General features: G+C 42.0%; 1 protein-coding gene across 1 annotated transcript; it reads left to right on the forward strand.

Annotated features, from left to right (window-relative positions):
- The first annotated feature begins 1829 nt into the window (after positions 1 to 1829).
- dstyk (dual serine/threonine and tyrosine protein kinase) lies at positions 1830 to 16126 on the forward strand. Its single transcript, XM_026306477.1, has 14 exons — positions 1830 to 2867; positions 3831 to 4240; positions 7384 to 7908; positions 8069 to 8264; positions 10330 to 10568; positions 10865 to 10948; positions 11041 to 11217; positions 13200 to 13329; positions 13628 to 13784; positions 14256 to 14388; positions 14516 to 14629; positions 14859 to 14973; positions 15075 to 15209; positions 15510 to 16126. Exons 1-14 carry the CDS (start codon positions 2669 to 2671, stop codon positions 15695 to 15697), a joined length of 2802 nt encoding a protein of 933 aa, XP_026162262.1. The 5' UTR covers positions 1830 to 2668; the 3' UTR covers positions 15698 to 16126.

Below are 16126 nucleotides of genomic sequence, written 5' to 3' on the forward strand. Positions count from 1 at the left end.
ACGTTTGACTAATCACAACTGTAAAATGCCATTTTTATATTAATGCGTCACACATAAGGATTTAATATACATATATATTCATATAGTACGTAAAACCCATGGGAGCCATTTGATTTAGCAGCCTTATGAGTACTTTTACATTTGATGTTTTAAGTACAAGTTGCTGACAATACATTAAGCTTATCAGTTGTTGGTTGATGCACATTGATTATGTTTATTTTACTGTCTACTTGAAGAAAAATGACTGATTAATGAATTTCCCTTTTCACCATAACCTGTATCTATCTGTAGTAGATAAAGACTGGACAATTATAATTCATAAACTCGTTCAGTTAGTCTGAGCTAAACAGTGTGAAGAGCTGAAACACCATAGATAGAAGTGTGTTTAGGATCAGTTAGTGTCATTGCAGCTGTGGGCCACTAGAGTTCAGCATGTGGTAACCAGCTACATGAATGTGGATTCACTGATTTTAAGTTGTTTAGGTTCACCGAAAGAAAGTGACTTTGTCTTACACCATGTAATATCACTTCAGACAGAATGATGAGTATCACAGGATGAGAAAATGTCCCTACCATTTAAATAACATTCAGATGTAATACTCTGAGCCAACTGACTGCTGTCTCACACATTGTGCCTTAATTAACATCCAAACAAATCAGGAATAGCCTTTGTGTTTAGCATTCAATCGAGTAATGTTCCAGTAATTCTCTCATGCATGCAGAGGAACACTGTGCACAAAATAAACAATGAAGAAGAACAATGACTGAGCATTTGGGACCAAATAAATCATAACGTGTCCACAAAATGTTGTAATGTCCAAACAGTGTGTGAAACACACACTGTGTAAACAGTTAAAACTTAAAAAGGAATAGCACTAGACCAGAGAAAAACATTTTAATATGAACAGCATAAATAAATACTGAAATACAATAATACAAATACAAGTGACTCTACATGAGACATGTTTTCACATATTAACATTAACACATCAAATCTATTTCTCACTATATATATCAAGTATTTACATTTATGAAATTAACATTTTATTTTTAAAACGTAGGCAAAGCAAAAGGTTTCGTTCACGTAATTCAGTAAGTGTGCCAGGAGAGGGGATTATTTGAGTCCTGACAAAAACTGGTTATTTCTTGTTCAAAATGACTGTAGTCAAGCAATTTATGTTGAACAACGTTTACGTTTGTGTTGAAATAAAACCAAGAAATGTATGTGAAATGACTAATTTGAGAAATATGAAATGGATAAACCACAGATGGAACAGTCTGTGGAAAAAATACAGAACTATATTTCTTCCATTTCACATGGTTAGTCTTTGCATCCGAATTAACCACAGCAATGACATTAATGCTAATAAACATTTCATTGTACTGGGGCTTTCTCTGTGCAGTGACCTTACAACTGAGTCTAATAAGCCTCAAAATTGTCAGAAAATTAGATAAAGGAGTGAGATAGTCAACATTTTAAACTAGTTACGTCTCATAATTTTGAAACATGTATAATATTTCTGTTTCTGTAGCATGTCAAAGAAGTGGAGTTTATCACAGGAATTATGTAAATTATATTTTTGCCAATTACATTTCTGTTAATCCTGTTAGTAAAATACCCATCCGTCACTGATACATGTACTCCATGTATGGGTGGGAGAAACAGATCTAATCTAATCTAATCTAATCTAATCTAATCTAATCTAATCTAATCTAATCTAATATAATATAATACTAAAACAAAGTCATAGCTTTCATCCACAGAATGTACAGGAGCTGCAGGACCGTTTCCTACATTTCCCAGGTGGCAGTGCGGCCCAGTGAGCCCCGCCCTTTCCTCCCCAGCTTCGGCCGAGGCGACTTTCTGTTTTGCAGTGATTTGGTTTTTCGGCTGTTCGCTTCGGGCCGGACACACCTCGGTCTGCGCTGTCTCTGCTCTTCATCACCGCCCAAAGTGAAAACGGTGAATTTATTTTTACCGGGGTCGCCGTCGCTGTCCGGGCTGGACGTGTCTGCTGGCGGCTCCGGGCCAGAGCCAGTTTAGGACGGTACTTTTCCGCGGAGCGCGCAGGTTCTGCCGCGTCGTTAAGAGGCAGCTTTGAAAGATGGACCCGGGTTTGGACCACGGAGCTGCAGGGCCGTGAAACGGGGCCCTGGGATGTGGAGATAAAGCCCGGGTGTGCTTGTGCCAGGCCGAGGGCGGCTAGCGGCGCTAACGCGACCCGGACTGCGGCACAGATTAACGCGGCGAGTCCTCATCAGCGGGTTTCTGTGTTTTTGTCAGCAGCCCTCGGTTCGCAGGCGCGTTTATTCCCCGGGTGTCTCCAACCGACAGCGGACACACATGTCGCAGCGTTAGCTGAGCCACTTTGGAAGCTAATTGTTGAAATCTCGCATTGAGGTTGCGGCGGCGCGCTAAGCTAGCTGTGCTAGTCACACCGATGGTAACGACGCGACAGACAAAGACGTTTGTTTGTTTCTTGTGTTAAACGCTGCTCGGAACAACCTGGCAGGTGTGTGTGCACACGTGACTGCTAACCACGCACTGACACAGGTATGATAACGGGACCGGCGTGAGCACGAACACGCTCAGTTGTTTCCCTGTTTAACATTGTAAATAAGAAGAAGAAGGAACAAAACAAAACAACAACAGCTCAACCTGTTGACCATGGAGGGAAATGCACAGCAGCACAAAGTGAATCCTCTGGCTCGGGAGCTGATGCGGGCGGTGAACGGCTACAACAAACACTCGGTGCAGCTGAAGAAGAACCTGAAGGAGACTCATGCTTTCTTCCGGGAGATAAGGCAGAACTACAGCAACAACTCCGCATCCACAGTGAGGTCGGACTCGGCTTCACTGGAGGCAGGTAGGTCTGAGCACAGCCAACACCTGCACCTGCCAACAAGGCGAATCTTATCCTCAAGCTGCTCCTTGTTGTTGGGAAACTAAAGAGCCGAGAAGCTGCCAAGTGTTTGGACCATTAGCACGTAAAATGGGGGAAAGTGCTTTAATTAGTTGTGGAAAACTAAAGAGACTAAGCCCCCTGTCAGAAGCATGAGCAGACTAAGTGCATCAAATATGCTGAGATTTCTGTTTTCATCAGGCGCTTCATTCTTCTAGTTCTCATTGTTTTTGTCAGTCCTTCTCAACAATCTGGACCGAACTCTACTTGCTTCCTCGATTCGTCGTCTACCGTCACGTACCTGAGCCTCGACGCTCAACGACGCACAGCTATGATGGAGTAGGATCATATGAATGGATTGAGCTGTGGTTTTTGTGGAGAGCTCATGCAGTCAAATGCCCAGCACAGCTTGCTCTGAAACAATAGGCTTTAAAGGGTCACGTTAGGTCAAGGGGTGAATGCCAGATTAGAGAAACCAGTTATGTAATGTCACATGTATGGTAGAAATTAATTAAGTGCTGTCCTCATATAAAGTAGGCCGTTGTTGCTTTTGCCCGTCTCTGTTATTTAACTGAGACTGTGACTCAGCATCACACAGGATTATGCCTTACACTGTCAGTAATAATCTTGAATTGGTTCTTCTGTGCGTGTTCTGCCCAAGGAACATCATCAGAGTTAAAATCTTTGTACTATTACTGTCACTGAACAGTGATTTATTGTATGTTCTGAGAACGATGCTCAGATGTAACAGATAATGTGTCAGTACTTTATCTCTGATTACACTGCAGACAAAGAATTCCTAAAAGGCTCCCTAATTCCAGAAGTAGAGGACGTTGCCCCAGGACGTTGGTTCAGTTGTAGACAAGTGCTGTTCTCGGTCCACTTCTCAGCATCACATGCTTCTTTTTGTTTTGTCTGTTCCTCCAGGTCAGCTCAGCTGTATCTCTTTCCCTAGCCATGAGGAAGAGTTCCTACGCAACACAGTGGGTGCCGCTCCATACATCGTGGTACTGGGTCAGGACTGTGCCGCCCGCTACCAGTTGCTGAACTCTCTGCTGGGGGAGAGGCTACTGCCCCTGGGGCCTGAGGCCGGGGAGGCTTGTGAAGGAGTCCAGGGCACAGTCTGCAAGAGGCGGAAGCTATGTTTCACCCATGGGAGACAGACACGGCTCAGTTTGGCACTGCCAGGCCAGTATGAGCTGGTGCACCAGTTGGCGGCCAACTGTGGCCGCTGGGATACGGTGCCCCGGGAGGACCTGGAGATTCACGAGGAATGTGAGGACCCAGCCCACAGGCTAGCAGAGCTGGAGATCACCCTGCATCACCCCCTGCTCCAGGTAGGCTTTAGATTAAATGTAATCCTTCTGAATCAAGTCTCTACCATGTCCCCCAGTGATTTAAATAAAGCACTGACATGACACTGTTTATTGCCATTACTTTGTTTCCTCTGCATGAACTTTGACCCTTTTGCTTGGAGTGTCTAGATAGACTCAGTAGAGTTTGGTGATATGAACATGTTGCTCACTGCGTAATTTCTGGGAGCAGATGTGAGACTAAAAGCCCAGAAAAGCCTGAGGCGTCTGCAGAATTGGGTTGGTCACATCAAATGTACATTCTGTTTTGTTTTCATCTCAAATATGAGCTATATTGTGCTCATTGTGTTGCTTTCTAGATGGGTATGGGATTCATTTAGCATTTAAAAACATCAGTATGTATTTATTGAACTGACATTGTAAAATATCTTTAGATATTTGGATATGCAGTTAGTTTTCCCTACATTAGGGAAGTTGTGATGTTTGTGTTGACAATGTTGTGTATTCACACACGTCTTAGATCACAGAGAGATGAGAGAGCGGAGCTGATTGTTTCCTGTGTTGTTCAGTGTTTCACTTCACCTGAGTTCTTTGGGAATACATTATTTTCTGGCAATTTTTCCATTCAGGCTTTGAGAACCTCTTAAAAAAAAAAAAAAAAAAGACTCACACTCACAAGGCAGTGATGAAGTTGTATGGAAAAAAGCCTGAAGGCGTGTGACCCAAAAATGACGGATACTTGTGGGAGTGAATCGGTTTGACATGGTGTAACGATCGTAGACATTCCTTATCATGTGTGACGTGTGGAAATTTGCCTTTAATCCTTTAGAGCAAAGCCCCTTCAGCGAGCATCACACAGACTAGAAACTAGGCCTAGTCCTGCATCAGGACAGCCCTGCGGCCAGTCCTCCCGCTGGCCTGGTGCGGTTCACATGACTCGATCACAGAATAAAATCCCAAACCCTTTGCTGTGTTGGCATTGTCATGGTTACGGCGGACATCTGGGACAGTTGAAGCTGTTGTTGAAGCTGTAAGTGTGTGGGATGACTGTGTGTGAGCTATTTAATTAGAATTCATATATAGCATTACTAATTACAATTTTAATGTGTTACTAGTTTGTTTGTCATAACACAGTTGACAAAAACCTATTTTCATCACTGCATTATAGCAAAAACAAACAGTTGGACCACTGAAAGCAAAGGTAGCTCATGTGTGGCAGAAGTAAAGGCAGTTATTTTGCATCCGTGGATGTTTTCACGTGTGGGAGCTGCAGTCCCTTAGGAGTCAACAAGACGACCTCACACATTTAAATTACTTATTTTTTTTTGTAGTAATCACATCCTGGATTTAATTTGAATATGAGTTTTTAAACTCTTTGTCCATGGTCACTGGACAGTTACTGTACAAATTAAGTTAAATCTTGTGAAGCGTAAGACACAGACATAACATTTTCACCAGCAAAGTAGTAAAAACAGCTTTTCCCCAAACTAAAGTAGCTCAGGTTTCTGCCGAACGAATAGGAGAGTTTAAGGAGGTGTAACTGCAGGCCCAGAGTATCTCTGCTCACTGTGATATTCACACATTCCTGTCATAATCACAGCACTCTGCTGTAGGGGCCCGCAGATGAGAACCAACTTGCTAATTAGCTTCTTTTCATCTGTTTACTCACCTCAACTTTAACCACACAGGCACCACAAAGACATAAAGGCTTCAACGTATCGCTGCCTTTCTAAAACTCCTTTAAGGAACTTATTCTGTCATGTTCTTCTCCAGAGCTCCATGGTTTCATATAATATTTTTGTTAAAGAGCTGTGATATTATCACTCATCCTTCAAATATCCCAGTAATTGAACATTCCAGTTCCTCAAAAGGATTTTTATCTTAACTGTTTACAGTAAACAGGGTGAAATGGCAGCTGTGATGAAAACCTTTTTTTTAAAGGTGGACGAAAAGCAAAATAACTTCAAAATAGCCCACAATCCTTCTCTTGAAGGGTTGTTGTTGAAAACAGGCTGCATTAAGGCAGTATTATTTATTTTGATTGGTTGTGAACAAATGTTCGCAGGCCATCTTTGTTCCAAAGAGACTGCTCAGATGGGCTCCGCTCTTGTTTCTTGGAGACAGGACTGACTGTCTCCTTTGTGTAGCTGCTGCTCGTTTCTGCCTCTTTTCTCTGGCTGTACCCACCCACCACGGTCTCCTTTTCAAGCCCTCTGCTGCTCTATTTTTGTTAATGTCTTTATTTATCAAGGGTTAAGCAGAACTTTTTACTCAAGTCATTTTTGTGCCCTGTCGCAGACATTCCCAAGACCAGTACAAATATTTGTTTGCTGTCATGGTTCAGAAACAGAAAGAGCATGTGAGATGTCTGCATATGCTTTTATTCCTCCTTCGTTTTGGCTAAAATATACTGTTAAAATATCTAGAAGGTGTTTAAATATTTAACATTCCCACCTTCTAGATTAAATTACTTTGAAAAATGTGCCTTGATTGCCTGGACATAATAAAAGATATTAGACATGTTAACAAGTAAAACTTTCTACTGATTTTTTTCAGAAAAACAAAACAACAGATTATATCATTGCTAATTTCTGGACTCTAAAAGCAATACAAGGAAGTTGTAAACACAACACTGATATATTATGACCTTTAATATTCATGGCATTATGGCGTAACAGGAGCTGCTAAGTGATAAGTCCAATATTCACTTTCTTTTAGCTCAGGCCTCTGGCAGCTCATGGGGCAGATAAACGGCTCTTTAGCTGCTAAGTGCTTCACAGGATTCAACAACTAGTTGCTAACTTTGTCTGTCTGCTGAGGAGGTAGTAGCCAAGTTGCAGCTCAGAAGGACGCTAACGAGAACAGTGAGAGTAAACCAGAACTGCAAAGTCATGGGCTGGAAAATCACAGCAGTCAGTTGAAAGATGCTATTAAAGTCCTGTGGCCTGAGGGGAACTGCAGTCAGGTGTCAGTCGTCTGAGTTTGTGAGTGACACCTTTAACGTTACACCTTTAATCTATTGATATTGATGTGCGATAGATTGAAATGATAGATATGAAAGGATTGTTTGGTCAGGACCACGTGATCTGATCATTTCCGATGTATTGGAAATATTATTGCTTGGAATAAAAGTCACTTTTTGTACTTTCTTTGTGGTTCATCATCAGGAAACAAAGGTCATGGTGGTTCCTTGTCCGAGTGTCCAGCCTATAGAAGAGGCCCTGGAAGACTGCACTCGCAACGTGATCCCCATCATACTCTATGCAATCAACCGGGAGTCCCTCAGCACGGAGCAGGTGGCCGAGCTCTTTAAGATCAAAGAGCTGCTCTCCTTTCCCATCTGTTTTGTCCGTATCCCTGACACTGTGCCAGCATCCTCCCCAGAATCTGGCCACCGTGCCGAGAAGGAGAAAGAGAAGGAGAAGGAGAGGGAGAGGGAGAAGAGCCCTCTCCATAAGCAGCTGCTATCCCTCGGTTTCCTAAGTAGCCCAGCAGGAAACTGCTCCTGTGGCGCCCCTACACAGATTCCCGCCCCAGGTGCCAAGCCTCAGAGCATGCTGGGAGAGGCTTTTGAAAGACTGCATAGGTTTCTGGTACCTTTCGTTCGCCAAGTGCTTCAGAACCAGCAGGTTGAGGCTGCCAACGTGCTTAATGGGCTGCACTGTCGCTGTCTGGATCTTTTCATCAACCAGGTCAGAGGATGATGACGCCTCCCAGCAATGTTCATCTATATGTCTTTGATTATTTTACTGCGTCATGAACATGTGGCAGATTTTACTACCATTGCATGAACAGCTTGGTCTCAGTCTGCTCAGAAATCACCAACAGACCTTTGCCCTCTCTTCCCCACAGGCCTTTGACATGCAGAGGGACCTGCAGATAACACCTCGCAGGCTGGAGTACACCCGTGAGAAAGAGGGAGAACTCTTCACTTCCCTTATGGCCATCGCTAACCGCAAACAGGAAGAGATGAAGGAGATGATTGTGGAGACACTCAGCAGCATGAAAGATCAATTACTGGAGGATGCTGCAAACCTGGAGTTTACAGGTTAGTGATTAACATTAGTGATAACTTAGTTAGTGATTAACATTAGCAATAACTTAGTGATTAACATTAGCAATAACTTAGTGAAGAGACGGTACGAGGAGTTGATGACATTGAAGATTTTCTTTATTTATTTAGTCATTAATTTAGCTACAAAGCTAAAATGAAACATACAACGTCAACACCTAATAAATGAGACATAAATCATTAATCTGTACATAAACTGTGCCAACGTAGGACATTGTCTAATACCAGTTGGTAGCATGTTCCAGTTTTTGACTCGTATGGAGAAAGCTGAGCAACCAAGTTCTGTGTGTGTTGAACTTCACCGTCACCTCGTTTGTCTTATGTTTCCTGAGCACAATCGCATAAATTATTTCAAAGGTGTTGATGCAAGATTGTCAACTGGCTTTTAGTCTGATCAGCTTCTTTAAATTAAAGCCAGTGGATGTGATTTCATCAGATGTCTCTGTAAAATCTGCAGTGTCTTGGTTTACTGTGTGCATGTAATGACTTGTGCTGTCAGCACAAAATTATTTTGTACATTGCCCAAACCTAAATCTCTCTGTTCCTCAAATTTAATGTCCTCTTTTTGTTATGTCATGCTAATAAATTACTAATTTATTTGTAAGCTTGTGATTTGAATTGATATTGGAGTGAATGTTTTGACTTAATCATGTGCTGCAGTTTTATTGTGACTTGTGGCCTGCAAAGATGTAGGACAATACATTCTTTTAGCAAATAAGAACCATTCACTTCATCTCACATGCTTCAAATTACGACTTCAAAATATACAAGCTGCTGTTCTTTAAATGTATCAGGTTATTTGTTTGTCAATAAAGAAGCCACAGTTGTCTTGATCTGAGTGTTTTGCTCTTAGAGACCCCAGTAACTTTGGTTCCGTGGTTTCACATCTGAGCACTCAACTGGATCAGACGTATTTGTTTTGCTCTCACATCTTTAAGTTAATGAGAAAGGATTCCCTCTTTATTATCTCTCTACTAAAGAAGATAGTTATCTCGTGTCTCGTGGTGCCCAGAGTGCAGCTTATTTGGATAATTTTATGTTTTTTCTTAGATTTATGATATTGTTAGACTAAATGGAAAGCTGACTTGTCTTTACTGAATAGGGGTTTCTTGTCTCCAGCCTGAGTTACTCCAAACTAGTTTCTTTACTGTCTGAAATATTAGTTGGACCTGCAGGAACACACCTGCATTTCACATCCTGCCAACAAAGGCAGAGTCTGACTGACTCTCATCAGTTCTTGTGTTTTGCTTGCTTACAGTCTCCCCTCCTGAGCGTGCTCCAAGAAGCATGTTTATTGGGTTAGCTGGATACGTTTACTGAGTAAAACCCAACACAGATGTTTTAACATCGGATCATTTTCCAGAATCGGTTTGGAAAATGGGTCACTCTCTTAGACAGGAACCAAGCTATGCTTTTTGCACCATCGTCAGTGTAAAGCTGAGTTTGAGCAGACGGTCCTCCTCCTCTGTTATAGTACAAATAATATGCAAACCTAATTCTGACAGTCTGAGACCAGCTGTGCCTAAGTCTTAACAAACATAGTGAATGTTTTTCTGTCTTTTGTTTTTTATATTTTAATCTTGCATAGAACAGTGGAGCAGTGTGAGCAAGTAGCAACACTGGTGGTCAAAACGCCACAGGATGCAGGTCTTTTGGGGGGGAGGGCATTATGAGTATTTAATCTTATTTTAGCTAAAATCAGTATTACGTGCTATAATGTCTGAGTGAGTGAGTAGTCGTGGGTAATTTGCAGTGTTTAGCTGCTGCCTGTGTTCCCAGTCTCTACGGTCAATAAATGTTTATAAATGTGGGAGGGGTTTGTTATTCTAACATTATTTTGTTTTTGGGCAAGTTGCCTGAACGTTCAAATTAAACTCAGCAAGGTGAACACAACACAGGTGGAGAGTGCTGCTTCACAGTGCATTTTTAACTTGGCAATACTTTCCTGAATTAGCACTTTATATTGAGCATCAAGCGACTGTCTGATACCGATATCTCACCATATTAGTTCATCAGGATTTCTGTTTTCTTTCACCTGCAGACATTATTGTAACGACTAACGGAGAACCTGTTACTTCGAAGGAGATCAAATCCTGCATCCACCAGATCCAGGAGCTGATAGTCGTCCGTTTGAATCAGGCAGTGGCCAATAAACTGATAAGCTCTGTGGACTATCTGAGAGAGAGCTTTGTAGGAACTCTGGAGCGATGTCTCAACAGCCTGGAGAAGTCGAACTTTGATTCTTCTGTCCACAATGTCACTTCCAATCACCTCAAACAGGTGAGCAATATGATCAGACTTATTAAGCTCTGCATTTTATACTGAAGAATAAAGAAAGTGGTAAAATTGTGTCAGACCACTTACCAGCTCTGTTCTCTTTCTACTCTCCATTTAATGATTTAAACATAATAGAAATATTCTAGAAAAGGGTTTTCCAACAGAGAGAGGTGACATTTTAGTCTGTCGCCTCCTCTTGGGTTCAGTACGAGAAGACTTTAAATTGAAAAATGACATTTATTGATATTCTAAGCTGTGGATTTTCTTGCATCGTTACTCCCTTTTCTCATTCGCCACAGTTATTAAACGCTGCTTATCATGTGGAGGTCACCTTTCATTCAGGATCCTCTGTAACACGACTCGTCTGGGAGCAAATCAAACAGGTCAGTGTCTCTAAAATTCAGCAGCAACAGCTTTGAGATATGTGTTAGGTGACTTCTGAAGGGGTGTTATCATTTAACTCTCTTGCTTCTAGATTATCCACAGGATAACGTTTGTGAACCCTCCTGCCATCACTCCAGAGTGGAAGAGGAAAGTGGCCCAGGACGCCATAGAAAGTCTCAGTGCTGCCAAACTGGCCCGAAGTATCTGCTCCCAGTTCAGAACCCGCCTCAACAGCTCACATGAGGCATTTGCAGCGTCTCTGCGCCAGGTTGACCGACTCTCTTCTTTGCTGCCTGCTCTTGTTTGTTGATCTTCTCTCTCTGTGCCCACAGTACAGCGTCCTGTTGCATCCAAGACCACTAAATCAAACTAATCGGAAAAGCTGGTGAAAATTATTATTAGTGGTCGTCTTAGAGAGGATGTGACTGCAGATTGCCCCTTTAAACCACCAGGAAAACTCTTTCACACAGAATTTGTAGAGAATAAGAAACTTAAATAAAATATCCGCTATTGAGCTGTTGACTGACTTGAGTATGACATTATAATTAACTGGACGAGCATAGCTCTACTTTGAGTGGACCTGCAACAGAGATGGCGTAGGTCTAAACGATATAAGTAAGAGCAGAGCTTCTGAAATGGTAACAATAGAGTAGAATAGAGTAGAATTCCTTTTATTGAATATAATACAATGAAATTTCTAGGCACAAGGTGGAGACACGTTTCTAAAAAATAGAATAACAATAGGATTAAAAAAATAAATAAGTAAATAGACAAGATCAAAAGTCCTCAATAGTGCAATATAGGCAAAGTACTTGTGCAAGCTGTAAACTCAATTTCTCATTGCACAAAGTGATGTATGTGTCCGCTGGGCGGTGTGACATTCAAGACACATGAATCATGTAGTTATTTATATGTAGGGCAGAGATGAGCAACTTCCCACAAAGTGACCGAGCATGGGTTGGCTGATTTAGCTGGTTAGTGTTTGCATTTGCTGCTCTTGCAGCTTAGATGTTTTCTCGTGCACATTTCTCAGGCAGAGAGCTGACTTGAAGTGCCTTCATTGCATTTGGGGTTTTATCTCTTTAAATGCAGTGCAAGCAAGTGAACCTGATAATAAAACATTGTTCTGCCACATTCCTGTTGGAAATACCGAAGGTGGACTCTGAGCAGTAGCCATAAGAGTTCTGACCTATAGTACTCTGGCATGCAGTTTGATATGCAGGAGTGTTGTGAGTGTGAATGCGAAGGTTTGCTGTCAGTGCAAATTAGGGTCATTAGTGTAGTATAGTAGATGTAGACAATGAACTTTGATTATGTTGTGAGTCCCAAAGTTCCAGCAATGGGATGTAAATATCCTGATGAGTGCCGAGTGTGTTTCTAGCCACAGTTTGGTTTAAATATACTTCTTGATGCATCAGAAGAGTTTCCAATGTACTTTTTGACAAATATGGGTTTTTACTGTTCCGGCAGATTAGAGAGGGAGTGATGGGTGCACACCATTACTCCTAGTGGACAGTAACAGATGGTCTTTCTGTTGTATGTGAGTTTCCTTATGTTGGAAACATGGATGATTGAGCTGATATTTGAAATAGCAAGTAATAAATATTTAGTATGAAAACAGCTGGATAGACGGACATTTATTTAGTGTCAACATCTGGGTTAAAAAAGGATCAAGATGAAGGAGCGACACCGACAAATCACCGCAGAGGTCAGGGCCGGCAGAACGTTTGATCATCGTTGATATCGTTTCTATGGTGACAGCACTTTTCTGATGTTTTACGGAAACTGATTTTAAAACATTTTTGCAGAGACGTGTTAGTGTTCTGACTTTTCCTGTATTTCATTTGCTGAGGAGAAGCACCTGTATAACCAGTAAAGGTTGAAGACATCTCTGTCCTCTGATTGGTTAAAACCGACAAGCTGCTCGTCAGTTTGCCCTCGTCTTCGACTGTTCACGTCTGTTTTACCCGTTTAGTGAAACTGCCACTACATGTGCAGAGTCCAAGCGTGTAATTGACGCATGCTTACCGTGCTTGCCATCGTGCTCTGTTACAATTTTTCCTTTTTGTGTTATGAAGAAAGTTTTCTCAGTTTAAACAAAGAGCTCATTGAGTCTGTGGGCGTTTGAAAATGTGGGAATTTTCTTTCCTACAGAACAGCACTGTTGACTTAAAATCACCGTTAACAAATGAAACCAGTGGTTCAGCAGCTGTTAGCTCCAACCATGAGATGTTATGTCATGTGTTGTAGTTGGAGGAAGGGCACACGGGGCGTCTGGAGCGCACTGAAGACCTGTGGCTGCGTGTGAGGAAGGATCACGCCCCTCGGCTGGCCCGCCTGTCCCTGGAGAGCCGCTCCCTCAGGGATGTGCTGCTGCACGGTGAGTCGCCACCAAATCCCCCCTTTGCTCAGATAAACCCAAGGCTGCTCACACATTGTTGTAATATCTGTAAGTTATCATGAGCATTAATGACTCTGGTATAATTAATAGATCCCCAGACACACTTTAAGATATTTAAAATGAAATGATAACATTTAAGCAGACGGATACACAGACAGTCCTCCAGAGTCCAACTGTGCATACACGTCACAGAGAAGCTCAGTTACCCAAGTTATAATAAGTTAAGTTATAATAAGGACAGAAAAAATGATTAAATGCTTCTTTTTTTTTTTGACAGGCAAGCCTAAGCTTGGGCGAGAGTTGGGTCGGGGCCAGTATGGAGTTGTTTACTTATGTGACAGTTGGGGAGGAAACTACCCGTGTGCCTTAAAGTCTGTGGTTCCACCTGATGATAAACACTGGAACGATCTTGCTTTAGAGTTTCACTACACAAGGTGAGTTGGTAAGAGCAAGTATAAAGAACATCACGCACACAGACGTGCGATAACATCTGCTGTGGGTTGGTCCTGTTTGTTTTAAACTTTTAGTTTTTTAATTGCTGGTGTTTGGGAATGTTCAGAATATTTGATGCAGGTTTAGAAGAAACTGCATTTGTCAAGAGCTGTGCTGTTATAATTTAGCATGACAGTTGCCGTGTTATAAAGGTTCATCTCCACCCAGTTTATAAGAACTAGTTTTGACTGTTTAGGCCTTGAGGCTGTTCTGTGCACACATCAACATGTTGGATGTGACGGTGTCTCATCAATACTTGTCTGTAGCAATTGTCATCAATCTGAGGAATGCAGGTACGCTGACTGCTTTAGCTGAGTCCAGCGTTAATACGCTGTGATGTCAAGGTGACCAGGAGTGATCATTTTATCATCTGAAATATACTTGTCCTGTCTTTATGGGCGTGTGTTCTCCAGGTCCCTGTCCAAGCACGAGCGGCTCGTCGACCTGCATGGCTCGGTGATCGATCACACCTACGGAGGCGGCTCGAGCATCGCCGTGCTGCTCATTATGGAGCGACTGCACAGAGACCTCTACACAGGCTTGAAGGTGACTTAAAAATCCAGTGAACAAACATTATTCTTTTATTATTATTGTTTCATAGGAAAAACATGCATCTAGTTAAGTGTTTTCTCTGTCCTCTGTCTTACGTGTCGTCCTGATTCATCTGTGTCAGGCTGGTTTATCACTGAGGGAAAGACTCCAGATTGCTCTAGATGTGGTAGAGGGCATCCGCTTCCTGCACAGTCAAGGCCTCTTGCACAGGGACATTAAGTTAAAAAATGTTCTGGTAAGTCCAGACCAACCAACCATCAACAACCAATCCCAGCTGACCCACACTCTGGTAACCTGGGCTCTTGCTCAGTGGCCAACTGAGGGCGGTCACATGATCATAATCAGCTGTTCCTGCAGTCTCTGATTGATGATAGTGTTCACATTGCGATGATGATGAAAATACTATTTATTGGTCATTTTTTCGCTTCTACTTGACCAAACAATCTCTCTCTGTTTTCTTCTAGCTGGACAAACAAAATCGTGCAAAGATCACCGACCTGGGCTTCTGTAAGCCAGAGGCTATGATGTCCGGTAGCATCGTTGGAACCCCTATCCACATGGCTCCAGAGCTGTTTACAGGTAGTCACATCATGAAGCAAAGTCCAGATGTGATTACATGTTGTATCAAAAATATACCTGCTTTTACAAGAATGGTCACCATCAGTCCTTTTTCCTGACAGGAAAGTACGATAACTCTGTTGATGTTTACGCCTTTGGGATCCTCTTCTGGTATCTCTGTACTGGTTCAGTAAAACTCCCAGAAGCCTTTGAGAAATGCTCCAGCAAGGACCAGCTCTGGAACAATGTTAAAAAAGGTAAATACAACTAAGATCATATTCAAACCTGCATTTCAGTTTGTTTTTTGTCCAAGAGCAAAAAACTAAAAGAATTTAAATTGTATCATGTCAAAACAACAAGCAAGTGTCAATTTTATATCTGTCAACATCTGTCAATGAACGAGTGCTTTGTGAGTGCAAAATAAAAATACATATATTAACGACTATAAGTATGGCAGCATGACTACTTATATCATTCTAACTTGGTTTTGTCCAAACTGGGTCTCTGGGTCTCTGTGGGTAGTGATCTGCATCATTTGTTGTTCATGTTGTCTCCAGGTGCCAGACCAGAGCGGCTGCCCAGTTTTGACGAGGAGTGCTGGCAGCTCATGGAGGCCTGCTGGAACGGGGACCCTTCTCAGAGGCCCCTGCTCGGTATTGTGGAGCCCAGCCTACAAAGCATCATGGTTCGGCTTTGCAACTGTGACTCTGAACAGAAAAGCAGCAGCCTCGAGGACTCAAACTGAAAATACTCCAGACGGACTAACACGTGTGGCAGGGATTCAGATCAGAGAAGTATTTTTGTTGTATTTATGGAGAACAGAGCTGAACAGAGAACTTCTGAAGAACAAGTGACCAAATGTGTTGGGTTGTCCTCCCTGTTCACTGTTGGATTTACATTATTTATGAGGAGTTGATACAGACAGAAGTTTGCAAATATGTGTTTTATTGTTTGTGCTGTGTGTATTTGTATACATACTCAACAATACGCTTTTGCTGTGCTAATTTCTGCCTGGTCATAGAATTGTTACTAGATGCAAATTGTTTTAAAAAGTAGTCTATACCAAGTGTGATAAAAATATATATAAAAGATTAATTTTAGACTGTATTTAAACCGAACATTTCTGCATCTATTCAAATACGTCTTTTTTAATAAAATGATCTGTTACAACAAA

The sequence above is a fragment of the Mastacembelus armatus genome, chromosome 5 (assembly GCF_900324485.2).
Source record: "Mastacembelus armatus chromosome 5, fMasArm1.2, whole genome shotgun sequence".
NCBI classification, from domain to species: domain Eukaryota; kingdom Metazoa; phylum Chordata; class Actinopteri; order Synbranchiformes; family Mastacembelidae; genus Mastacembelus; species Mastacembelus armatus.

Coding starts and splice junctions, on each gene's coding strand:
- dstyk (XM_026306477.1), top strand. CDS start 2,669: ATGGAGGGAAATGCACAGCAGCACAAAGTGAATCCTCTGGCTCGGGAG. Junction 13,785..14,255: donor TTAGAGTTTCACTACACAAG/GTGAGTTGGTAA, acceptor TGTGTTCTCCAG/GTCCCTGTCCAAGCACGAGC. Junction 15,210..15,509: donor CTGGAACAATGTTAAAAAAG/GTAAATACAACT, acceptor TGTTGTCTCCAG/GTGCCAGACCAGAGCGGCTG.